General features: G+C 48.4%; 1 protein-coding gene across 4 annotated transcripts in view; it reads left to right on the top strand.

The window, feature by feature from the left end:
- ZNF496 (zinc finger protein 496) overlaps positions 1–24,834 on the top strand; it is a 32,021-nt gene extending 7,187 nt beyond the window's left edge. For 2 of the 4 annotated variants that reach the window (XM_050771719.1, XM_050771728.1), the window contains 6 exons: positions 1,584–1,660; positions 13,658–13,790; positions 14,304–14,411; positions 15,514–15,627; positions 21,553–23,365; positions 23,430–24,834. In XM_050771719.1, the coding sequence (XP_050627676.1) occupies positions 1,584–1,660; positions 13,658–13,790; positions 14,304–14,411; positions 15,514–15,627; positions 21,553–22,310 (1,190 nt within the window). In that variant the 3' untranslated portion in view covers positions 22,311–23,365; positions 23,430–24,834. The remainder of the gene's footprint in view (positions 1–1,583; positions 1,661–13,657; positions 13,791–14,303; positions 14,412–15,513; positions 15,628–21,552; positions 23,366–23,429) is intronic. The other 2 variants (XM_050771737.1, XM_050771747.1) reach the window with 2 other exon arrangements.
- Positions 24,835–26,256: the final 1,422 nt, after the last annotated feature.

The following is a 26,256-nucleotide window of genomic DNA, read 5'->3' as shown; positions in this document are numbered from 1 at the left end:
TTTAGGGCACTGTGTCAAATGCTCTTTCAGGAGTACCTACGGTGGTAACAGTTTTTCTTCTTTGTTTAATTTCTGTTTTCAAATTGACAAAAAATTGTATGTATTTACGGTGAACAGTGTGAGGTTTTGATATCTATACACACTGTGAATGATTAAATCAAGCTGATTAGCTGGGCATGGTGGCACACCTGTAGTCCCAGCTACTCAGGAGGCTGAGGTGGGAGGATCCCTTGAGCTCAGGAGTTCTGTTCCAGCCTGGGCAACATAGTGAGACCAGTCTCTTAAAAAAAAGTCAAGCTAATTAATATAATGCATTACCTCATACACCTCTCCTTTTTCTGCGTGTGGTGAAAATACTTCAGATCTACCCTCTTTGCAATTTTCAAGCACCCAGTACATTGTTACTGCCTATAGTCACCATGTTATGCAATAGGACTCCTGAGCTTACTCCTTTCATGTCACTGAAATTTTGTACCTTTTGACCAGTGTCTCCCCAGTCCCCCATTCCCTAGCCTCTGGTAAGCAGCATTCTACTCTCTGCTTCTATGAGTTCAACTTTTTTAGAGTCCACATTTAAGTGAGAACATGGAGTATTTCTCTTTTTGTGTCTGGCTTATTGCTCATAGCATGTCTTTCAAGTTCATCCATGTCATCACAAATGACAGGATTTTCCTTCTTTTTTATGGAGTTCCACAGTAATTCTGATTGCCAATAGCCCTTACTTTTTTTTTTCATTTGAGATAGAGCCATGTTCTGTCGCCCAGGCTGGAATGCAGTGGTGTAGCTGTGGCTCACTGCAGCCTCGATCTCTCAGGCTCAAGCAATCCTTCTGTTTCAGCTTTCCAGTTTTTTTATTTTTAGTAGAGATGAGGTCTTACTGTGTTGCCCAGACTGGTCTTGAACTCCCGAGCTTAAGCAGTCCTCCCCCTTTGGCTTCCCAAAGAGCTAGGATTAGAGGCATGAGTCACCACGTCCAGACCCTAACAGTTCTTACAGATTCCTCAACTCTACGGCTTTTTCTTTTTCTTCTTCTATTTTTTTTTCTCTTTTTCTTTTTAAGAGACAAATACTCTCTGTGTTGTCCATACTGGTCTGGAACTCGTGGACTCCAGTGATTCTCCCACCTTAGTCCCCAGAATAGGAGGAGCTGAGATTACAGGCTTGTACCACCACACATGGCTGAGCTCCATGGAGTTTTAACCTTTATTTTCCCATGGTTTGGGTAACAATGCTGAGGTCCAGGGACCTACCCGAGGTGAAAGAGTTCATTTTTGACTGTGTCATCATGAACCCAGGCACTCTCTGTTATAGCCCCCCTTGTTATATCTGGAAACAAAGTCGCAGCAATCTTTGTGGTTTACAGAGTGCTTTTCATGTGCAGCATTTTGTAATCCTCATTTTACATGTAGGAACAGAGACTGGGGTTTTATGAAAAGCACCGTGAAACAGCTCCCTGTTGGTGCCTCTCTTGTGATTTTCTTTGCTACCAAAATGGAAGTGAAGAGCCATGGGAAGCTCAGAAGGTATCAGCACCAGGCCTGGCCCTGGTCCCCTTTGGGACACCATTTTCTGATCTCTTTCAGTTCTGCAAGATGCTTTCCTTCTTCAGGAAGAGAATGTGCGGGACACACAGCAGGTGACCACCCTCCAGCTACCCCCGGTGAGTGGTTTCTACAGGAGTCCTTGATAATCCCGCGTTTGCCTCTGTAGGCTACAGGGCAGCTTTCCTAGGGCCCCAGCCAGCTTTCTGACTGCCACACAGGATGTTCAGTCCAGGCCCAGAAAAGCTAAAATAGGCAGAGCGTGAGCTTAAGAGACACTCCATTTCTCCTGCTGCCCTATGGTCCCAGCCGCCGCTCACTGGGTTGACTGTCATCAGGCCACCTTCAGGAAGCTTTGTGCAGACGATAGCAGGAAACAAAGGCCCATGAGTCCCCACTGATGGGCCTCTCAGCGTGTCTAAGTTCCCCTCTTGTGAAAAAGGAGCTCTAGAGAGAGCTCCTTTCATTTTACAGGAGAGCTCTTTCATTTTACAGAGAATTTTTCAATTTAATAATCATCGCAGCAATGGTTATATTTTAGAAATGTTAGGAAGTGGAGGGAAGAAAGCACAGATAATTTCAGTCCTGTCACAGATCTATATGGTGAGTCATTCCAGAATTTCCTCGAATGTTCTCGTTCGTGTTTTTGTATAAGACTTGCTTACTCGGGCGCTCTGAGGAGTCAGAGTCAGGGCTGGGGGCTGGTCCAGCAGGTGATCTTACTCACCTCTCTCTAGCCCAGTTGCTGCCTTTGACCATGTTTTCTGGCCGTATCTCCTTCACTTTCCCTCCTAATACTTTCCACTGGCTGGCATGAGATTTAGTTATGACAGCATCATCCCCTCCCATGGGAACAGGAGGTGTGGCTCCTGTTTTTGTTTAGTTGCTCCTTACCCAACAGAAAACTGAAAAACAGTAGACACACTATTATCATATCTCAGCAGAATGTCAGAAACTGAGCAGTTTGCTTTCTGCACAGTTCATTTGCCATGACTTTATTATATTTTTATTTTTAGAGACAGGGTCTTGCCTTGTCACTCAGGTTTCAATGCTGTGGCACAGTTGCAGCTCACCGCAACCTCAAACTCCTGAGCTCAAGCCATCCTCCCACCTCGGTCTCCTGAGCAGCTGGGACTACAGGTGCATGCCACTACACCCAGCTAAGTTTTGTATTTTCTTGTAGAGACAGGGTCTCACTATGTTGCCCAGGCTGGTCTCGAACTCCTGACCTCAAGTGATCCTCCTGCCTCAGCCTCCCAAAGTGTTGGGATTACCGGCATGAGCCACTGTGCGCAGCCGACATGGCTTCAAACTTGGAGAAGGGAGGGCTAGGGATGGGAAGGAGTGAGCCAGGTTACCCAGTTAGGGGGCATCTCCATAACTTGCTTTTGCCCCACCAAAGCTGTGACACACGCCCATTTACCCTGATGCTCAACACATACATGTCAGCATTTGCTACGTACTGTGACCATTCCCAAACATGAGGAGGTAAAACCAGTATTTCTTATTAAAAGTTGCGTCTTTAACCAGTATAACGCACAAGGGGATGCTGTTCATTCGGTACCTATTGAGGTTGGTCTTCATCTTTCAATTCTTGCAGTCCCTGGTAAATGCCGTAGCGAGCACAGTACAGAGATTTCGATAAGTCAGTGTTGTTTTGTTACTCTGATAGTTTCTTCCCAGTGCACTAAAGGTTGCCATCGTGAAGATCTTGTTTATAAGTGTTTTTTTAATTTCTATTTTTAATTGTGGTAATATACACATAGCATAAAATTTTCCATCTTAACTGTTTTTCAGTATGCAGTTCAGTGTTGTTAAGTACATTTACATTGTTGTACACCCAATCTGTAGAACTTTTTCATCTTCCCAAACCGAAATTCCCTATATGTTAAATAATAACTCCCCATTTACCCTTTCCTTAGTTCCTGGCAACCTCCATCCTACTTTCAGTCCCTACTAATTTGACTATAAATACCTGATATAAGTGGAATTGTACACTATTTGCCTTTTCGTGACTGGTTTATTTCACTCAGCATACTGTCCTCAAGGTTCATCTATGTCGTAATGTGTGTCGGAATTCCCTTCCGTTTTGTTTTTTTTTTTCTGAGACAGAGTCTTGCTCTGTCACCCAGGCTGGAGTGCAAGTGGCTCGATCTCGGCTCACTGCAATTTCCGCATTCCGGGTTCAAGCAATTCTCCTTCCTCAGCTTCCCGAGTAGCTGGGATTACAGGTACCCACCACCATGCTTGGCTAATTTTTGTATTCTTAGTAGAGACAGGGTTTCACCATGTTAGTCAGGCTGGTCTCGAACCCTTGACCTCGTGATCCACCCACCTCGGCCTCCCAAAGTGCTGGGATTACAGGTGTGAGCCACTGCACCCGACCATGAATTCCCTTCCTTTTTAAGGTTGAATAATAATCCCATGTGTGTATATATCACATTGTTGATCCATTCATCTGTCGATGGACATTTGCATTGCTTCCACATTTTGGCTGTTGTGAATAATGCTGCTACGAACATGGTACACATGAAGTTTTGTTTTTCTTCTTAAATTAACCTTCTTATTTTTACATAATTATAGATTCACATACCATTGTAAGAAATAACACAGAGAGATCCTGTGAACTTTTTAAACGCTCAATGGTAAAATATAGAGTAAAAATCTGTATTCTGTAAATGTAGTACAATGTCACAGCCAAGGTATTGACATTGATACGTTCAAGATACAGAACAGGTGCTTCACCAGAAGGATATCTCCTGTTACCTAATGTCCACACTCATTTCTTTCCTACCCTCACCCTCTCTTCAACCTCTGGCAACCACTGATCTGTTTTTCAGCTCTATAATGTCGTTTCATTTCAAGAATGTTATATAAATGGATTAGTATGGTATGTAACCTTTGGGGATTGGCTGTTTTCATTCAACACAATTCTGTGGCGCTTTATTCAGGTTGTTGCGTGTGTTACTAGTCCATTGCTTTTCATTGCTGAGTAGTATTCCATGGCATGGAGGTCCAGCAGTTCATTTAACCATTCACTGGTTGAGGAACATCCAGGTTTTTTGGGGTCATTATTGTATAAAGCTGCTCTAAATATTTGTGTGCAGGTTTTTATGTGCACATCAGTCTTCATTCTCTGGGATAAATGCCTGGGTATGCAATCGTTGGTAAGTACGTGTTTAGTTTTGTAAGGAACTGCTCTTATCTGATATTAATATAGCTTCTCTTCTTTCTTTTGATTACTAATTGCATAATATATTTATTCCATCCTTTTACAGTCAACCTGCTTACATTATTATATTTGAAGTGAGTTACTTTTAAATAGTATATATTTGTTGTTTTGTTTTATTTTGTTTGAGGCGGAGTCTCATGTCATCCAGACTAGAGTACAGTGGCGCAATCTCAGCTCACTGCAACCCCCACCTCCTGGGTTCAAGCAATTCTCTTGCCTCAGCCTCCCTAGTAACTGAGACTACTACCACCAGGCCCGGCTAATTTTTGTGTTTTTAGTAGAGACGGGGTTTCACCGTGTTGGCCAGGCTGGTCTTGAACTTCTGACCTCAGGTGATCCACCTGCTTCGTCCTCCCAAAGTGTTGGGATTACAGGTGTGAGCCACTGCACCCGGCCTAGACAGTATATATTTGGATAATGTTTTCTAATCTACTCTGCCATTTACTGTGTTTTAATTGATGTGTGTAGACCATTTGTATTTAATGTCATCACTGACATGTTAGGGCTTAAGACTTTCTATTTTTCTGGCTCTGTTTTTGTTTCTCTGTTTCCTTTTTCCTATTTTTCTGTGGGTTACTTGAACATGTAGAATTCCATTTCGATTTACCTAGTGTGGTGTTGAGTGTATGTATATTTTTGTTTAGCCTTTTTAGTGGTTATTCTAAGTATTACATTATATATACATAACTTATCTACTGAGTATCATTTTATCAGTTTGAGTGAAGTGTAGAAACTTACTTCCTTTGTTCGGATGCCGTGGCTCATGCCTATAATCCCAGCACTTTGAGAGGTCAAGGTGGGAGGATTGCTTGAGCCCAGGATTTTGAGACCAGCCTGGACAACATAGCGAGACCTTGTCTCTACAAATAATAATTCTAAAAAATTAGCTGGGAAAGGTGGTGTGCTCCTATAGTGCCAGCTTCTTGGGAAGCTGAGGCAGAGGATTGCTCGAGCCCAGGAGGTTGAGGCTGCACAGTGAGCTGTGATTGTATCACTGCACTCCAGCTCAGGTGACAGAGTGAGACCCCATCAGAAAAAAAAAAGAAAAAAAAAAAGAAAGAAAGAAATATAATATGCCTCCTTTTACATACCCTCACCCTTCTTCCCCTATTATAATGCAGTGTGTTAAATATTTCCTCTACGTACATTGAGAACCACATCATAGAGTGTTGTAATTTGTGCTTCAACTGTCAAACATTATTCAGAAAACTCAAAAGGAAAAAGAAAACCTATTTGTTACCCATATTTTGGCTTACTGTTTTCTTTCTTCTTATGTTTCAAGGTTCCTTCTTTTTGTTTAGAGTGTTTCTTTAGCCGTTCTCTTAAAATAGATCTGCTGGTGATGGACTTACCTGTTTTTTCCTCATCTTAGTAGGTCTTCATTTCCCCGTCATTCCTGAAGGATGTTTTCACCAGATGAAAGAGTCACAGTTGACAGTTTTCTTTCAGCACTTGAAAAATACTGTGTTATTTCCTTCTGGCCTCCATGGCTTTTGATGAGAAATCTGCTGTCATTCAAAAATTTTTTCCCTATAAGGAAGGTATTATTTTACTCTGACTAAGATTTTTTTCTTTTTTTTGCCTTCAGTTTTCAGAAGTTAAATTATGCTGGGTCTTGTTATGGATTTCTTTAGATTAACCTGTTTAGAGTTTGCTCAGCTTTTTTTTTTTTAATACTTTTTTTTTTTTTTTTTTGAGACAGAGTCTTGCTCTGTCGCCCAGGCTGGAGTGCAGTGGTACAATCTCGGCTCACTGCAACTTCTGCCTCCCAGGTTCAAGTGATTCTCCTGCCTCAGCCTCCCAAGTAGCTGGGACTACAGGCGTGTGCCACCATGCCTGGCTCTAATTTTTTGTATTTTTAGTAGAGATAGGGTTTCACCGTGTTTGCCAGGATGGTTTCGAACTTCTGACCTCAGGTGATCCGCCCACCTCGGCCTCCCAACGTGCTGGGATTACAGGCGTGAGCCACCGTGCCCCAGCGGGTTTGCTCAGCTTCTTAAATTTCTAGGTTTATGTCTCTTTCCAAGTTTGGGAAGTCTTGAGCTAGATTTTTCTAGTACTTTTTTATTCCCTCTCTTTCTCCTCTCCAGAGTGCTAAGGAGACAGGTTTTAGATCTCTTGTTAGAAACTGTGTCATTTATAAAGGTACCTGAGACTCTGTTCATTTTTTTTTTCCAGCCTGTATTCTCTCTGTTGTTCAGATTGAATAACTTTATTTTTCCGTCTTCAAGTTGACTGAGTCTTTCTTCTGTCCTCTCCTCAGCTGAGCCTATTCACTGAGCTTCTTATCTCATATTGTGGTGTGTGCTGTTCACATTTCTAGTTAATTATTTTCTGTATCTTCTGTTTCTTTGCTGAGACGTTCTGTGTCTGTTTTTTCGTTTGTTTGGAGTGTGCTTATAATTGTTCACTGAAGTATTTTATGACGGCTTCTTTGTCAGATGGTTCTAACATATCTGTCGCCTGAGGGTTGGCATCTGTTGGTGGTTATCTTTGTTCATTCTGTTTCAGATCTTTCCAGTTCTTGGTATAGTGAGTGATTTTCTGCCTGCATATTTTTGTGTGATGAGACTCTGGACCTTAACTTCGGTGTAGCTGGTTTTGTTTGGTTGTGCTGTGTTGTTTTTGACATTGCTCCAGCAAGAGAAGGGCAGGTGGGCCACCACTTGTTATTACCTGGTGAGAGAATGTCAGGTTTCCTCCTGGGTCTTCCCGGGCACCAAAGTGGGGATACTCCTCGTAAGCCTGAGTGGGAGTGGAGTTCCAGCTCCCTACATGTTCTCCACGGGCGGGCAGGGGGCTTGTTCTTAGCTAGCCGTGGGGGAGGTCCCAGCTTCCTGTTTGGCCGTCTGTGAGACCACCCCAGCAGGGGTGTTAGGGAACCTCATTGCACCCGGTGAGAGTGGAAGTCTAGGCTGCCCACTCATTCTCCGCTGGTGCTGGTAAGAAGGGGCCACGGTTTTCTCACATGGGATTAAGTGGAGAAGAGCAGTTATTATCTGTTTGGCTCGGCTGCCCCTTTCCGGGTCCTGTGACTGAGAGAGCAGGCTTTTGTTGGAGTTTTTTTTTGGTCTATGCCCATGGGTATTTATTGGTGGCTGGCTCCTTTGGCTTCAAGTCAGGGAAATACGTGGTGGAAAGAAAAACCAGTGAACTTAGCACATGTTCTTCCAAGGTCCCTGACTATTCTGCCACCCTCTCTCCACCTTTCAGAGTCTCCGGTGCTCGTTTATGCGCGATGGCCAGGGTTTTCATTGTGCCTAGTGGGAGGCATTAGAAAAATCTCCTCTGAAGATTTAATCGTAAATAGACATGTTTATCTATTTTCCCCATCCCTTCTCATATGAAAAATCAACAAAATGTAGGAAGTGAAAAGATACCACTCGTTCCCAGTCATGTGAGAAGTTTCTGCATGGTCTAATGATCTCCCTTCTGGACTTTTCTCTGCCAGTTTATTTGTGTGCCTCACAAACAAATCTATCACAAATAAAAGGACCCTGCTGTAGATCACTGTCCTGTTTTTATCCTCCTCCCCAACAGGTAAGCATTGGTCCTCATGGTTCTAAAAGCTCCCTGGGTATCCTGCCAAGTGGCTGTGTCGGATTCTGTAGGTGACTGGAGTACTGGCTGTCCACCCACCTGGCCCTTGGACCTGGGTTTGCTCCTGCGATGCCATGACTGACTAGTCAGTTTTCTGTCGCTTATAACAGAATACCTGAAACTGTAATTTATAAAGAAAATAGATTGACTTCTCATAGTTATGGAGGCTGAGAAGATTCAGGTCGAGGGGCTCCATCTGGTGAGAGCCTTCGTGCTGGTGGGGGCTCTGTGGTGTTCCGAGGTGGGTGCAGGGCGTCACATGGCGAGGGGCTGAGTATCCTGACACGCTTGCTCAGGTCTCTCTTCCTCCGCTTACAAAGCCACCAGTTCCACTCCCATGACAACCCATTCATCACCTCTTAAAAGCCACACCTTTCAATCCTGCCACGTGAGGGATCAAGTTTCCAGCACAAGACATTTCAGGGACACATTCACACTATAGCAAGTAGATTCTCAAACACCTAACCAAGGCTGAAAGGAAAAAGCAGCCCATCTGTTGTTAATGTATACTCTGCCCGCGTACACACACACACACACACACACACACACACACACACACACGCGCGCGCGCGCACACACACACACACACACACACACACACACCCCCAAGGCTGAAAGGAAAAAGCAGCCCGTCTGTTGTTAATGTATACTCTGCCCGCGTACACACACACACACACACACACACACACACCCTTCTGGGAAGTCTTGTCAGAGTGCTGGATTCTTTTGTATTTTTTGTCAACCATGGTTTAAGAAACCAACATCAGGTTGTCTCCCACAAGTCCTTGTAAGGAAATCCAGTGGCTTCCCGAGGCCTGTTTTGGATTCTGTGGCACAGCCTGGGAAGACAGAGGCTTTTCCGCACTGACCTATTCCTAGCAGCAGGTCCACTTAGGGCTCATTCAGATGCAGCCTCTGAGGCTCCACCCCTGACCTACTGAGTCAGAATTTTTACCAAGATGCCTGTGCCTGTGTTTCATATGTACAGGCGAGAGTCCTTGTTCCAAAACCCTGATGCAGTTTTAGAATTTTTGAGGTATTCTCTTTATTTTTATTTTAAATTTTTTCTTTGGAATTAATTAAGTTAGGGAAGATTGCAAGAACAGTACAGAGACTTCCAAATACCCTTTCCTTCACTTTCCCCATTATTTCTTTCTCTTCTTCACCTACCCCCACCCTCTCATTCTATTTTTCCTAAAAAAATAGAGAAAGAAAATCACTCCTTCCCAGCCTTGTCCTGGATGCCTGGCCCCAACACCTGGGGAAACCATCTGACAGTAACTGATAGTTTTCCAGAGAGGTAGGCAGATACAAGGCATGTTTTAAAAATTATTCTGTTCCTTTTTTGCTTGTCACATAGATACTAGTAATATAAAAGTCCTATGAGTTAATTTTATTTTTTCCACAAAAATTTTATTTTGTGGTCCTTTCCAATTATATAAAGGACTGCTTTATTTTCCTGGTTTCCTAGTATTATATGGATATACCATCATTTTTAAAACAAAAATTAGGCCAGGCACCATGGCTCATACTGGTAATCCCAGCACTGTGGGAGGCTGAGGTGGGAGAACTGCTTGAGCCCAAGAGTTTGAGACCAGCCTGGGTAACACAGCAAGACCTCATGTCTACAAAAGTAAAAAATTAGCCAGACGTGGTGGCTCACGCCTGTAGTCCCAGCTACTTGGGAGGCTGAGCAGGAGGATTGAGCCCCAGAGGTTGAGGCTGCAGTGAGCTGTGATTGTGCAGCTGCACCCCAGCCTGGGTGACAGACGGTCTAAAACAATATAAAGATAAAAATAGAAATTAAAATCAGTTTTTTGACACATTCCCATGGTCCATGATTCAAAGTTTATGAAAAAAATCTCCCTGCTACACCTAACCCCAGAGTCCTAGGTCCCTCTTCAGAGGCAGCTAAGCTTCGGAACTCCTACGCCCTGCACTTGGTGGCCATCTGGATTCCATCATGCACAGGTGTTTTCCTGCAACAACACACTTTGAAGAGAATTCCTTCTCGGTGCAGAGAGGCCTTCGTTCTTTCTGTGCGTGTAGGATCATCCCTTGGGAGGTTTCTGTAGCTTACTTAATCCGCTGTCTTGTTGATGTGTGTCAAGGTTTCCAGTATTTATTAGATCAATGCTGCAGTGAAGCAGCTTTTATAGACTTCACATTGCACATGTGCGACATAAACTTAAGAAATCTCTGCATTGAGGGGTGAGCACGCTGGTTACTTCTGGACATTGTCCAGCAGCCCACCATAGGAGTGGTGGATGTGCAGCCTCCCCAGCAGAGTAGGAAGACCTGTTTCTCCACATCCTTGGCCACCCAGCAAGGTAGCTGCCATTTGGGTTTTGCCAAACAAGATAGGGATGAGGTGGATCCAAGAGCAGAAATTACAAAGCAGTGTGTCCCCTGGAGCCTGGACCTGGGGTAGTCAGTCTCCTTTCTCTCCCTTCTATCTGCACATGTTGCTTTGGGCTCTTCCCTCAGCCCCAGCTTCCACCCCCTGCTCCCCTAGTGCTATGGTCTGAATGTTTTTGTGTCCCCTCCCCACAACTTTGACATGTTGAAATGCTAGCCCCCAAGCTGCTGGCATTAAGAGGTGGGGCACTGGAGAGATGATCAGGTTATGAGGGCAAATCTCTCGTAAATGGATTAGTACCCTTATAAAAGAGGCCTCAGAGAGCAGCCTTGCCCTTTCCACCATGTGAGAACACAATGAAATGATGGCCATCTATGGAGCAAGGAACTGGGCCCTCACCAGAACCCAACTATGCGGGTATCAGCTGGAGACTTCCAGCCTCCAGAACTGTAAGACATACATTTATGTTGTTTATGAGTCCCCAATCTGCGGTATTTTGTTAGAGCAGCCCAAATGGATTAAGACAGAAAAGTAGCACCAAAAATTTGGGGTGCTACTATAACAAATACAACATGGAAGAAGCTTGGGAACTGGGTAATGGGTAGAGGCTGAAAGGGTTTGAAGTGCAGGCTGGAAAAAGCCTGTGTTGCCGTGAGCAGGCAATTTTTTTTTTTGAGATGAAGTCCTGCTCTGTCACCAGGCAGGAGTGCAGTGACGCGATCTCTGCTTGCTGCAACCTCAGCCTCCTGAGTAGTGGAGATCACAGACGTGCACCACCACACCTGGCTAATTTTTGTGTTTTTAGTAGAGACAGGGTTTTGCCATTTTGGCTAGCTAGGCTGGTCTGGAATTCCTGACCTCAGGTGATCTGCCAGCCTCAGCCTCCCAGAGCGCTGGGATTACAGGTGTGAGTCACCGTGCCCAGCCCATGAACAGACTATTACTGGTGATTCTGGTGAGGCTCCAAAAGAAAAGAGGAGATTTGATATTCTCAACCAGAATGTTGGTGAAAATGTGAACAGTAAAGCTATTCTGATGAGATCCCAGATGGAAATGAGAAATGTGTGGTTGGCAATGGAGGAAAGGCTATCCTTCTTATAGTGGCAAATCACTTGGCTGAACTGTGCTTATGTATTAGTGTTTTGTGGAAGGTAGAACTTACAGGCCACTGCAATTGGATATGCGGCCACAGAAATATCTAAGCAAAGTTTTGAAGGTGCAGCTTGTGAAATGTGAAAAGAGAGAAGTGATTTAAAGATGGGACTGTTACTTAAAAGGGAAGCAGAACTTAAAGATCAGGAATATTTGTCAGCCTATGTTGATAAGAGCGAGCCAGCCTGTTTAGGAGAGAAGATAAAGGTTTTGCCATTGAAACTGAGGCTGGGAGCTAGTCCAAGAAAATGGAAAAATGACCCCAAAAGCAATTCAGAAATCATCAGAGCTGTTCCGCCCATCACAGGCCCAGAGCACAAGACCCGCAGCAAGCAGGGGACCATAGCAGAGAGCCCCGCTTCAGTCACCCCTGAAGCCCTAGATGGTAGGGCCATCAGCAAAGTTCCAGCCCAAGAGAGCCTTGGACCTCTGAAAGAGACACACAGCTGCCACAGAGGTGGAGCTGCCACAGAGGTGGGGCCACCACAGAGAACCCCCTTGAGGGCAGGCCCTCGCTAGGGGCTGCCGTGGGGCAGGACCACCCAGGGCCTTGGGGGCTCAACTCCTGCCCAGTGAAGGTGCCACCTGTGGGTTTGGAAGGTGGGGTCACCTCCCAACACAGTGGGCCTAGGGAGCACGGTATCAAGACAAAAAGGATTATTCTCGAGATTAATCTCAAGCCGTAAACCATAATGTGCTGTGACCTGTAGGTTTAGGACTTGCTTGGGACCTGTTACTCCTTTTCTTTTTTTCTGTTTCCCTTTTTTGGAATTGGAATGTTTATCCTGTGCCATTCCACCTCTGTGTGTGTGTGGGGGGGGGGGTTCTTTTTTTTTTGAGACGGAGTCTCACCCTATTGCCCAGGGTGGAGTGCAGTGGCACGATCTCAGCTCACTGCACTCCGCCTGCCAGGTTCAAATGATTCTCCTGCCTCAGCCTCCCAAGTAGCTGGGATTACAGGCACCCACCACCACGCCGGGCTACTTTTTGTATTTTTGGTAGGGATGAGGTTTCACCATGTTGGCCAGGCTGGTCTCAAACTCCTGACCTCAGGTGATCTGCCCGCCTTGGCCTCCCAAGGTGCTGAGATGACAGGTGTGAGCCACCACGCTGGCCTCACCACTATATTTTGAAGGCACATAACTTGTTTCATTTCACAGGTTCACAGCTGGAGAAAATTTTGTCTCAGGTAGAATTGTGCCTTGAGTCTGAACTGTAACTGATTTAGATAATATTTAAATGAGATGTTGGACTTTGGACTTGATGCTGGAATTAATTAAGACTTTGGGGGTTATTGGGATGGAATGAATTTGTTTGGCATGTGAAAAGGATATGAATTTGGGGGGAACCGGGGCAGAATGCAATGGTTTCAGTGTTTGTATCTCCCCAAAATTTGTGTTGAAATTGTAGTCCCCAAGATGATGGTATTAGGAAGTGGTGCCTTTTGGGGAGATGATCTGGTAACAAGGGCAAAGTCCTCATGAGTGGGATTAGTCCCTCCTAAAAGAGGCCCCGGAGAACTCCCTTGCCCTCTCCATCTTGTGAGGACACAGAAGATGCCTGTGTTTGAACCAAGAAGTGGGCCCTCACCAGGCACCCAGCCTGCTAGTGCCTTGATCTTGGACGTCCAGCCTCCAGAACTGTGAGAAACAGATTTCTGTTGTGTAGAAGCTGCCTGTCCTACAGCATTGAGTTATCACAGCCTCAGTGGACTAAGACTGAGACACCTAGCTCGTCCCGGACTGAGGCATCCCTGTTCTACTGTGCTTTCAGAATCGGGTTTCTCCGTTCAAGGACATGATTTTATGCTTCTCTGAAGAGGATTGGTCCCTTCTAGATCCTGCCCAGACTGGCTTCTATGGAGAGTTCATCATTGGGGAGGATTGCGGGGTCTCAATTCCTCCAAGTAAGACTTAACTTCCCCCCGTACCTCAAGACCAGGGAACTGGGCAGGGGGTTCTCACTTGGAGTAAGAGTCAACTTCGTCCCATAAGATCAGGGAAGCGGGGCCTGCATCATATTTCTCTGTTCACCCCCAACCTGGATGGGAAGTCATTTGCACACAGCGGCCCTATAGGCAGTGTGTCCGACTGATCACCTGCCGTCTCACCTCATCAGGCTTATCAGAACCAAATAGAACATGTGCTGTATGTCCATTTCTCTTCCATCGCTCTTACCCTTTCGTCCCTTTACTTCTGCTTTATACCCAAAAGCCTCAGAGAGACCCCCAAGCCCATAGCTCTCCCTGCGTGTGCTGCCCCCACTGCCCCTGCGCTGCCGGCTCTGGCGTTTTCACTTCTCGCCCCTGATGGTGCCACGCCTGCTGGGCATCCCTCCACCTTTTCTCTTCTGGACCAGCCCTGGTTGCTGCAGGATCAGATTACTAATAAACATGTATCCTGCCTTTTTCTTTGAACAGATGAGCTAGCGGCCCAGCCGGATCTCTCCCAGAGAGAGGAGAATGAGCCTCGCGTTCCAGAGCCGCAGGATCTGCAGGGGAAAGAAGTGCCCCAGGTCTCCTACTTGGGTGAGTAGTGATTCCGGAACTGAGTGGACAGAGTAGGGTGAAGGGTTGCTGGCAGCCAGAGATGAACCGACTTGCTGGCTTCTCTCTGCAGCCCCTACTTGCCTTCTTCATTTCCCCAGACTCTATGTGGGTCTTGCATGTCTTGCCTTGTCCCTGACTTTTCATAGAAAGAATGGGGGATCTTAATTTTGCCAGGCATTGGGATTGTACTCCCTCAGCCAAGGACTGGGAAATAATAGGAATGTCTGTCTCCTCTGCCTGTAAGTAACATCTGGTTTGTGCTGACCATACAGCGGCCCCTCCAGGAGTGAGGTCAGATACTCATGACAAGCCTGGTTGCAGAGGGAGTGTCTCCTCCTAACTGGGCACCGAGCAGAGCCCTTTGAGGTGCCTCACCTGTCTAGTCTTCCATCTGCCTGGTGCAGGGGTGCTGTGAGGACACTGGGGTGTGGGGAGGTGCTGGGGCTCAGCAGCAGCAGTTTCCAGCCCTCCTTCAGGCTGTGTCACCAGCGCTTGCACCCATGATCTCCATGCCATGGTGCTTCGAGGCACCTGCTCCTTCAGGAGGAAATTTGACAGAATCCTCAGCAGCTCCACACCTCCTTCCCCTTTGGGACCTAGAGCGTGAAGCAGACAAGGTTTTGACACACCATCCCTACCTGGAACAAGCGTTCAGAGACGGCGTAGCACAGTAGCTCATGTCCCATCTCTACCCCGTAGGCTCTGCACAAGCTGTTTGTGCAGGATGTGTGCAGAGTGTGCAGAAGCCTGTGGTGATGACTACGGAAAACCCACCACAGAAAGTGGGAATAAATGCGGGGCTGGGGGAGGTACTTGTCTCTGCCATAGAGTAAGTAGAGTAGAACCCGGATCTGCGTAGACTCTGTCTAGCTTCAGAGCTCATGTTTGTGGAGTTGGCCCATTCTGCCTTCAAGTTCATTCGCTCAGCAGACACTTCCTGAGTGGCCACCCCCTGCCAGTCCCCAGGAGGGAGCCCAGGGCCGCCCCCAGATCATAGCCTGGCATCTGTTCAGATAGCACCCTCCCAGGTAGTGCTGTAGGTGCAAGACAAATCAATTTTTCCGTTTCCTCCTCTGGAAAGACTCTCCAAGTCTCCAGCCATTCCAAGTAGAAGAAAGGAGGAAACGTGAGGAGCTGCAGGTGCCGGGGTTCCAGGCCTGCCCACAGACGGTGGTGCCTCAAAACACCTACCCAGGTAAAGAAGGGCCAGGGAGGTGTGGGGTGTGTGCCTGTGTGTCTGTGTGTTCACGTGTGTATCTGGTGTGTCGCATGAATGTATGTGTGCACGTGTGGCATGGGGGATGGTGGTGTGGAATGCATGTGTGCGTGCATATACACATGGTGTGTGTGGTGTGCTGCATGTGTGTGTGTGTGCGTTCCCAGGTGCACCTGTGTGTTGGGGGCATGTGGGTGTGTGATGGAAATGTGCGGTGGTGAGGGCATGGGACAGTTAGGAATTGAACTTCTCAGGATCTCCGCTGACCGCTGCGGTGGTGTTCTTACCTGCTTGCCCAGATTCCTCTGTGCTGTGGTCATTCTCCAGCTCACTCCCAGTCCCAGGCTCACCCTCCTTGCCTTTTCTGGGGACCAGGGAGGGTGTGTCAAAGCAGGGTGCTGCTGTAGTGCTGTTGGTGATGTGGCGAATGTTTTTCTTCTCTCAGCATGGATGACCAACATCCTGGCACAGGGTCTTGGAATTGGGATTAAAGAGCAGGTTTCTAGTGTACTGAAGCTGCACAGGACTCTTGGAAAGTGTATGTTCCATTCCTGCTTTCAGAGAAATAGCCACAGTGTAGACTCTGAGTCGTCTTGGTAAAAGTCACCACCTCCAGAAGCAGAGGCTGCAATGCTGCCGTCTTTCATAAGTTCTAAATATCAAACCCAAGCCTCTGATTCTTACCGGAACCCACGTGTCACTGTAGTTTTCTGCAGCTATGGAGACCGACTCACACGCATTATGTGTTCTACCTGTGATGCTTTTGAAGGCAAGATTTGTGCCATTTTGACCCAGCTCCATGCATCTTGTACTTGGCCCCCTTTCATGCATGGACAAAGGGGCTTTTCTAGTGTGGGAGATCTGAAAGGATGAGATCCTGCTCCACAAGCATGGATGCCCACCCCTGGTTTTCTGAGAAGCCCACCTCTGCATGCCAAGGGTGATGCATTCATTTGGGGTCCACGTGGAGTTCAAGCGCAGGCTTGATGTTTGTGATGCACTTTGAATCTTCTTCAGCTTCTTTCTGCCCATAGCATGTCTCTCAGCCCCATTAATATACTTTTAGAAGATGGATGGATGTTCATTTGTACACAGGAGTTTTCAACTCCGTTCTTCCCTTGTTGGACTCTGACACAGACTGCTCTGAAACAGTCAGAAGCCAAGGGTTGCTACTGAGAAGGGAGAGATGATAGATTTCAAAGAGTGGGCACTTTTTATTTTGGTAGCTCCTGCCAGCTTGCCTTCCTAAAAGGCTTTTCCCGCCAGCTGATGCCGGATAGCTGGTGACAGGTCTGCTTCTCTATATCCACGCCCACACAGGACACTCCCAGATGTTGCTTACCCTCTGGTGTTTTGGGCAGACTTCTAGCAGTCTCATCTGCTTTCTCCAAGGAATTTTCTTCATATTGTTGTGTTGATAGCACATAATAGGACTATCCTTGATTTATTTCCCCTTTTGTAGAAATTATGCATCGAATTTTGGTCATTTTAGCTGATTTGAGGTGATGTTGTCCACTGTGAGCTATATTACTCTGTTAGGGCTTTCATAACAAGTACCACAGACTAGGTGGCCTAAACAACAGAATTTTATTTTCTCACTATTGCAGAGGCAACTAATAGAAGATCAAGGTGTCAGCAGAGCTGGTTTCTTCTGAGGCCTCTCTCCTTGGCTTGGAGATGGCCACTGCCTTGCTGTGTACTCACGTGGTCTTACCTCTGTGTTTGTCAGTGTCCTGATCTTCTCTCATAAAGACACCAGTCATATTGGACTGTGGAGCCCACCCACCCATATGTCCTCATGTTAACTTAATTACATCTTGAAAGAGCCTATCTTCAAATACAGTCACATTCTGAGGTCCTTTGGGGTTAGGACTTCAACATGAAATTTTGGGAGAACACAATTCATCCCCTGTAAGACCTCACCCTCAGGACCTTCAAAATTCATGTCTCTCCCACATGCAAAATCCATTCACCTCATCCCAACAGCCCCCAAATTCTCAGCCTATTTCAGCATCAACTGTAAGTCCAAAATCTCCTCTAAATATCAACGTCTCAATTGGGTATGGGTTAGACTTGAAGTATGATTCATCCTGAGGCAAAATCCTCTCCAGCTATGAACTGTGAAGCCAGATGTTTTCTGCTTCCAAAGTACAACTGTGAGAACAGCATAGCATAGACCATTCTCGTTCCAAAAGAAAAATCCAAGAGAAGAAAGGGTAATGGGTCCCAAGCAAGTCTTAAATCTAGCAGGTCAGGGCTAGGTGTGTATTACGTGCCTGTAATCCCAGCACTTTGGGAGGCTGAGGCGGGCGGATCACCTGAGGTCAGGAGTTCGAGACCACCCTGGCCAACACGGGGAAACCCTTTCTCTACTAAAAATACAAAAAGTAGCCAGACGTGGTAGCACACACCTGTAATCCCAGCTACTCAGGAGGCTGAGGCAGGAGAATTGCTTGAACCCAGGAGGCAAAGGTTGCAGTGAGCCAAGACTGTGCCATTGCACTCCAGCCTCGGCAACAAGAGCGAGACTCCATCTCAAAAAAAAAAAAATCTAGCAGGTCATTTCCATGGGATTTTAAGGCTCAGGAATAACCTTTGGCTCAGTTCTCTGTTCTCCAGGCCCAGCAGGCTACTGGCCCTGCTCTTTGGAACTCAGAAGGAAACGACTTCACCTCCTGAGCCTGTACCCTCTGGTCCCGTGATGACAGCGGCAGCCCTGTGCCCTCTGAGCCACCTTTGGAATCATTCTTCCCTTTTCCTGAAGGATAGTCCATATTCATAGCCAGATAGCTCTGTCGGCCAGTTTGTAGAATCCCAGAAGTCCAATAGCCTTCTTTTGTTTCATCCCATCTCTTTTCCTCTCAGTCCCAACTGGCAGTGTTTCTGCTGGTGTATAACACTCAGAAACCCTGCCCTCCATGTAGTTCACAGGGTTGCAGGCCGTCGGACGAGGGTGTGCTCCATAGACCTTCCTGGATAACCTCATCTGTGTTCCTGGCTTCTCTTGAGATGGTAGATTGGATCCATGAATCACACTCAGAATCTCTTCAACAGATGATGAGCCAGCCTCACTCTTGATGTCTCCCCAGTGCGCACATTTCTTATTTTTTGCAGAATGGACAGACAGAATTTTCCAAATCTTGAGGTCATGGTTCCTTTTTGCTATAACAGTTCCTTCCTGAGTTTCTCTCCCATCTCACGTTTCACTGTAAGCAGCAAAAAACTAGTCTTTGCCTTTGACACTTTGCTTAGATATCTCCTCAGCTCAGTATCCAAGTTCGTCACTTACAATTTCTGTTTCCACAGAGTTTTGGCCAAATTCTTTGCCACTTTATAATTGGAGGATCTCCTTTTCTCCAGTTTCCTATAATGTCTGTATTTCTACCAGCCACCTCCTCAAGGCTTTTTAAACATGCACTTCAAAACTCTCCTAGCCTCTACCCATTACCTAGTTCTAAAATGACTTCGACAGTTTTTGGTCTTTGTTTTAGCTGCACCCTACTTCCTGGGCCAAAGTCTATGTTAGTCTACTGTGGCTACCATAACGAAGTACCACAGGCTGGGTGACTTAAACAACAGAAACTTACTTTCTCACAATTCCAGAAGCAACAAGTCTAGAATCAAAGCATCAGCAGAGCTGGTGTCTTCTGAGGCCTTTTTCCTTGACTTGGAGACGGCTCCCATCTTGCTGTGTCCTCACAGGGTCCTTCCCTTTGTAGAAGTCTGCCTCCAATCTCCTCCTCTTAGAAGGACACCAGTGATTTTGGATTGGCCCCACCATGTGACTTCATTTTGATTTAATTACTTCTTGAAAGACCCTGTCTCCAAGTAGTCATATTCTGAGGCCCTATGGGTTAGGGCTTCATCATGTGAATTTTCAGGGGGACACAGTAACACGCACTGTCTGCTCTCACAATTCCGTCTCCTCACCCAGTTAACAAGTAAGAGATCTTAGCGGCCCACCTGGTCACTTTGTTTTCTTCTTCCACCCAGATCCATTAACAGAAGCCAACTGCCGCCGGGCGCGGTGGCTCAAGCCTGTAATCCCAGCACTTTGGGAGGCCGAGGCGGGCGGATCACAAGGTCAGGAGATCGAGACCACAGTGAAACCCCGTCTCTACTAAAAATACAAAAAATTAGCCGGGCGCGGTGGCGGGCGCCTGTAGTCCCAGCTACTCAGGAGGCTGAGGCTGGAGAATGGCGGGAACCCGGGAGGCGGAGCTTGCAGTGAGCCGAGATCGCGCCACTGCACTCCAGCCTGGGCAACAGCGTGAGACTCCGTCTCAAAAAAAAAAAAAAAAAAAACAGAAGCCAACTGCCGATCAAGTACCGTGTTGTCGGCAGCCTGGTAAAAGTTACACCTTGCTCTTGTCTCCACCCAATGAGGTCCACAGAGTACATCACACACATGACCTCACCTGCCCCACCAGCACCTTAGATCGACTGGCTGCCACTGTCATGCTCACCTTATAGACGAGGTTACCCAAGCTCTGAGAAGCTGTCTGGCTGGAACGAGGTACCTGTAGCTAGAAAACCAAGAGTCGAGATGAGCGTCAAACATAGCCTCTCGGCGGGGCACAGTGGCTCACACCTGTAATCCCAGCACTTTGGGAGGCTGAGGCAGGTGGATTGGTTGAGATGGGTGGATCGCTTGAGCCCTGGAGTTTGAGACCAGCCTGGGCAACATAGTGCGACCCCATCACTACAAAAAATTTAAAACACACACACACAATCTATGTCTTCATCTGGTGATTTCCCTCCTACACTACATGGGTTCTTGGCAGACTCAGTACCCACTTGCAGACTCATGTTCCCCCGACCCCCTTGTGACTGATGGACAAATGCCCCCACCGCTTCCACCACTGCCCTTCATCTCTCTGCTCTCCATAGCCTCTGTGTCTCCTTGCGCTGCTTCCGTTTGTCTAGCTTATCCTGTCCTGAGCTGCTCTGACCCGTCAGGGCTCTCCTCCCTACAGCCATCAAGCCCAGACCAACCATGTTCCTACTCATATCTAGGAGGGCCTGATTCACTCCCCCAAGTTCCAGATTTGACTTCTGCATTTCACAGCAGTGAGGAAACAGGCCACCTGTATGATGGGCTCTGCTCCGTAAGCCAGGAACTCAGGCCGGGCTCTGCACTGCCCACCCAGCCCCTCCCCGTGGTTCCACCTTCCCAGCATCACAGACTCAGGATGCAGGAAGTCCAGAGCAGCTTTACCCATCGCCACCTGTAGCCTCAGAAATGCGGTGCTACTGGGAGCCGGGGAGCCGTGGGGCACCCGCAGTCTGGGACTGTTGAGCAGCCCAGCAAGGCTGAGTAGCATTTCAGCCCTCCTTTCTGGGACAGATCACCTTAGTTTATGTGTAAACATGGCAACCAATAGGTCATCGGGTTGCATCCAGGAGCAGATAGGAATGTGCCTGTCAGAAGTCTAGCACAGTCGCTGGAGCATGCAGGTGCCCAGCACATGATATGTGTAGGGTGTAGAGTCTTCCTCTCCCAAGGCCTTTCACTCTCCTGATAGAGCTTTCCCCCATGCCTTGTTAAGTACGTGATCTGTAAATGGCCAAGGCTTTGCACGGATAAATACAGACTCCTAGAGCTTGGGGGGATGGGGTGGTAGAGATCAAAAGGGTTGGGGGTGAAGATAAGGGAAAATGGCTGGGAAGAGGGAGAGCAAAGTGTCCAGCATGCTCTGGACACAGCGTGGCCTATGCTGAAGATTTCTTCCTCACAGGCTACACCAGTGGCCCCTGCAGGGCTGGCCAGGCCGCCCTGGTCATCGAGGAACATTGTAAAAATAAGGGTTTGTAAACTCCAAGCTGAGTCTTCCTGCGCCGGGGTCGTAGGGGCTGGGATGTGGCCTGTGCAGCACCGCTGACCTGCATGTTGCCTTCCTGTAGCTGGCGGCAACCCGCGATCTCTAGAGAACAGCCTGGACGAAGAAGTGACCATCGAGATCGTTCTGTCCAGCTCTGGGGACGAAGACTCCCAGCACGGCCCGTACTGCACGGAAGAGCCGGAGAGCCCCAAAGAGAAGCAGCGCAGCCTCCCCGCCTCCCACCGGGGCAGCGCCGAGGCTGGGGGCGAGGTGCAGACCTCCAAGAAGTCCTACGTGTGTCCGAACTGTGGGAAAATCTTCCGCTGGAGGGTCAACTTCATCCGACACCTGCGAAGCCGCAGGGAGCAGGAGAAGCCGCACGAGTGCTCAGTGTGCGGGGAGCTATTCAGTGACAGCGAGGACCTGGATGGGCACCTGGAGAGCCACGAGGCCCAGAAGCCTTACCGGTGTGGTGCCTGCGGGAAGAGCTTCCGACTCAACTCCCACCTGCTTTCCCACCGGCGGATACACCTGCAGCCGGACAGACTCCAGCCGGTGGAGAAGAGAGAGCAGGAGGCGTCCGAGGACGCGGACGAGGGTCCCAAAGAGCCGCTGGAAAATGGCAAGGCCAAGCTGAGCTTCCAGTGCTGTGACTGTGGGAAGGCCTTCCAGCGGCACGACCACCTGGCTCGGCACCGCAGCCACTTTCACCTGAAGGACAAAGCCCGGCCCTTCCAGTGCCGGTATTGCGTGAAGAGCTTCTCGCAGAACTATGACCTCCTCCGCCACGAGCGCCTACACATGAAGCGCCGTTCCAAGCAGGCTCTGAACTCCTACTGAGCCTGCCCACCTGGGGCGGCCTCACCCTGGCCGGTGCTGCCCCCTCACATTGGTACTGATCAGCGCCCCCACCCAGGACGCCCCTTCCCCAGGATAGAGAGCACACCTCCCTCCTGTCCTTGCTCTCAGGTAGTGAGCCTTCGGGTGGTGCCGTGGGAGCACTTTCCCTCCCCCGGGCATTGAAAGAGTGGCCAAGTGAGTGTTCTGTTTCTGCTGTGCCAAAAAGCGGGGGGATGTGCCACCACCAGGTTGGACATGCCAGGTGTTCTGCGTCTTAGAGACCCCTGCCCCGTGCTCCCCAAGCTCGGGGAGTAAAACGGTTATCCCCCGTCGGGGCGGCACCCTGGTCACCAGCCAAACCTCAGTATACTCCCTCCCTCCCTTCCCTGTCTGAACCTGAAGCTTCAGGGTGCCTGCACTTCCACTGAGAAGCTGCTGGAGGGTGTTGGATTGGAGGAGGGAAGAAGGCAGGGTGGGACTGACGGGTTCAGTGGGGAGCAGGGTCAGGCACACTGAGCCAGACATGTCAAGTCTGAGCCCAAGATTGGTGGCCATCAGGTAGGCAGGAGCACCCTGCAGATCCAAGATGATCAGGCAGCCCTTTTGGGCTTGGAGTCTGTGGCAGGGGTCTGCAGAGCTCCTTCTTCAGGTTTGGTAACAGTCATCATACCTTTTGATTTTCCTGAGGGCCAGTTACTAAGCATCTGGAGCTCACCGAAAACAAAGCTTACATTTTAATTTGTGTTGCACACCCACCCCATAGTGTCTTTATACCCCAGAGATCTTTGGTAAATGCTTGCGTGTTGGAAGCTGCGTGGTCATCGTTTAAAAGGCACTTAAGTCCCTTCTTCCAGTCCTGTCTGGGAATGTGGAGCTCAGCCCCCAGTGAGGGGTTCTCCTGTCCCGTGAGCCAAGCTCCAGAACAGAACCTTCCCCGACATCACACTTTACATATACATTAGCTTGGAGTGCTGGTGTGTCCATTTTCTAGGTCTGTTGTAACGAAGTGCTGCACACTGGCTGGCCTAGAACAACAGGAGTGTGTTCCCTGCTAGGTCTGTTGTAACGAAGTGCCACACACTGGCTGGCTTAGAACAACAGGAGTGTATTCCCTGCTAGGTCTGTTGTAACGAAGTACCGCACACTGGCTGGCCTAGAACAACAGGAGTGTGTTCCCTGCTAGGTCTGTTGTAACGAAGTACCGCACACTGGCTGGCTTAGAACAACAGGAGTGTATTCCCTGACAGTTGTGGGAGCTGCACATTCGAGATCAGGATGTCCTCAGGGTTGGTGCCTTCCGAGGGCTGTGAGGGAGAAGTGGCTTCGTGCCTTTGCTGGCAGTTGCCGTTCCTTGGTGTGTGGAAGCATCACGCACTCTCTGCCTTCATCCCCACGTGGCAGTCTTGCTGTGGCGTGTCTGTCCCCAAGCCTCCCTTTGTTTAGGGACACCAGTCATATCGGAATAGAGCCCATCCCACCAACTCCAGTATAATGTCTTCTGTGTCCGCAGCAGCTGTTTACCAATAAGGTCACATTCTGAGGTACTAGAGGTTGGGACTTCAACATTGGAATTTGAAAGGGACAGCATTCAGCCCGTGACTCTGGATAAACGTGAGGTATGCTATCATTCCTGATTCACAGATGAGTCAATACAAACTTGAGTGAGCTTGCTCACTGTTCGAAGGCAGTGTTCAGACCCAAGTTTGGCATTCAGGGCAGGTGTCCTCTGCATGGAAGAATCTTACTCAGTAGCCTTAAGGCTGACAAATTCCCCTCCTCCCTGCCTTCTGATGGGGGCTGGGCAGGCCAGCTGGAGCTGTGTCTCCTGCTGGGATTCTGGACTGAGTGACAGTGGGTAGTGAAACCTCAAGCAATTTAAAACGTGGTATTGTTCCTGGAAGACTGGTTATGTTGGCTAGGGTCAGCAAGAGAGGGCATCAAGGCTGTAGTCTAGCAGTGACTTAATCTGCAAGTCACACCAGACGGGTATTTTGTATTATTCATATGTCAGATCCTACCAACAGGCAGTGAGCCAGGCAGAGCTCCTGGTGCTCCTTGTCACTCATAATTTTCACATCAAGAAAACTCTGGGCCGGGCGCAGTGGCTCACACCTGTAATCCCAACACTTTGGGAAGCCAAGGTGGGTGGATCGCCTAGCTCAGTGACAGCAGCCTGGGCCACATGGCAAAACCCCATCTCTACCAAAAATACAAAAAATTAGCTGGGTGTGATGGTGCATGTTTGCAGCCCCAGCTACTCTGGAGGCTGAGGTGGGAGGATTGCTTGAGTCTGGGAGGCAGAGGTTGCAGTAAGCCAAGATTGCGCCACTGCACAAGCTGGATGACAGAATGAGACCCTGTCTCAAAAATAATTTAAAAGCCTCTGCCCCAAACTCGTTAAAAGATTTTATAACCACAACTACTGTTTCTGTGTAGATGCCTCTGCGTGCCCAGGAGCAGTAAATGCAATAAAATCATTTGGTTATACTTTGAACACAAACGGTTGAGGCTTTTGCTTTCTAAATAGTTTGTCTCTTGTATCAACATATCTGGAAAAGGGAGAAATCCGATTTTTAAGGTCAAGGGAGGGGAAAATTCCAAGTAGAAGCCAGGCTGTCTGTGCACGTTTACCCCACCTACCTGTGTGCTCCTACCTGTCCTGAGGATTCTCTCAGTACCTCTGAGGTCTTGAGAAGGTTGTTCACCTTCCTGCTTCAGACGTCTGACTCAGAGAAGAACATTGTTCTACTTACCAGAGTGTTTTCTGTGTAAAACCACATCATGAAGGAGAAAGCAACAAAGGGAATGTGAGGGGACGGAAACCACAGGGAGGCTGTCTCTTGAGTCCCCACCACCGATGCAGAGCCAACCAAGGCACCTCAGGAAATGGAATTGCCTCTGGATTTGGAAATCCTCCTGGGTAATGTAGCTGAAACCCAGGTTGATGCCATGAGCAGCTGGGGGAACCGGCTCTCAGGAGAGGCCTGCAGCAGGAGCAGCTGGGGGAACCGGCTCTCAGGAGAGGCCTGCAACAGGAGCAGCTGGGGTAACCGGCTCTCAGGAGAGGCCTGCAGCAGGAGCAGCTGGGGGAACCGGCTCTCAGGAGAGGCCTGCAGCAGGAGCAGCTGGGGGAACCGGCTCTCAGGAGAGGCCTGCAGCAGGAGCAGCTGGGGGAACCGGCTCTCAGGAGAGGCCTGCAGCAGGAGCAGCTGGGGGAACCGGCTCTCAGGAGAGGCCTGCCAACCCTCCAGCCCAACACCCTTCACCACGGTGGTGGAGGGGGCTGCACCCCAGTGATCTTTGTCTCCCTTTTGACCACTGATACCTTTGGCCTTAGCTGAGAACAGCTACCCCGCGGTCCTTCCCCCCCACTCCAGGGGCTGGGTAGCTGGCTGGAGCTATGTCTCCACCTTGCTCTGGAGGTTGAGACCCCATCTGAGCAACATCCTCCCTCTTCGTTCCTCTGATCCCTTGGCATCGCCACAAAACCACAGGTGCATAATAACTCACTGAGTCAACATTCCTGTTAGGCTTTTCATTTTCATTTGAAAAGTAAAATGTGGCCGGGCGTGGCGGCTCATTCCTATCATCCCAACACTTTGGGAGGCCAAGGCAGAAGGATTGCTTGAGGTCAGGAGTTTGAGACCAGCCTGAGCAACTAGTGAGACCCCATCTCTACGAAAAAAAGTAGAAATAGTAGCCTGCTGTGGTGGCACATGCCTGTAGCTATTTGGGGGGCTGAGGTGGGGGAAGATCCCTTGAACCCAGGAGGCAGAGGTTGCTGTGAATGGTGGAGCGCCACTGCATTCCAGCCTGGGCAACAGAGCAAGACTTCATCTCAAAAAAAAAAAATAACATAAAATGTGAAGCACAACCAAAAGATGTTTTCTAAGACCTGTAGGCTTTAGATAGTTCTGGTCACCTGATCTGGCCCCTCCCCAAAAGA

Source organism: Macaca thibetana, chromosome 1 (assembly GCF_024542745.1).
Source record: "Macaca thibetana thibetana isolate TM-01 chromosome 1, ASM2454274v1, whole genome shotgun sequence".
NCBI classification, from domain to species: Eukaryota; Metazoa; Chordata; class Mammalia; order Primates; family Cercopithecidae; genus Macaca; species Macaca thibetana.
Note: the sequence above shows the minus strand (reverse complement) of the source record. Positions and strands in the feature narration are given on the sequence as shown.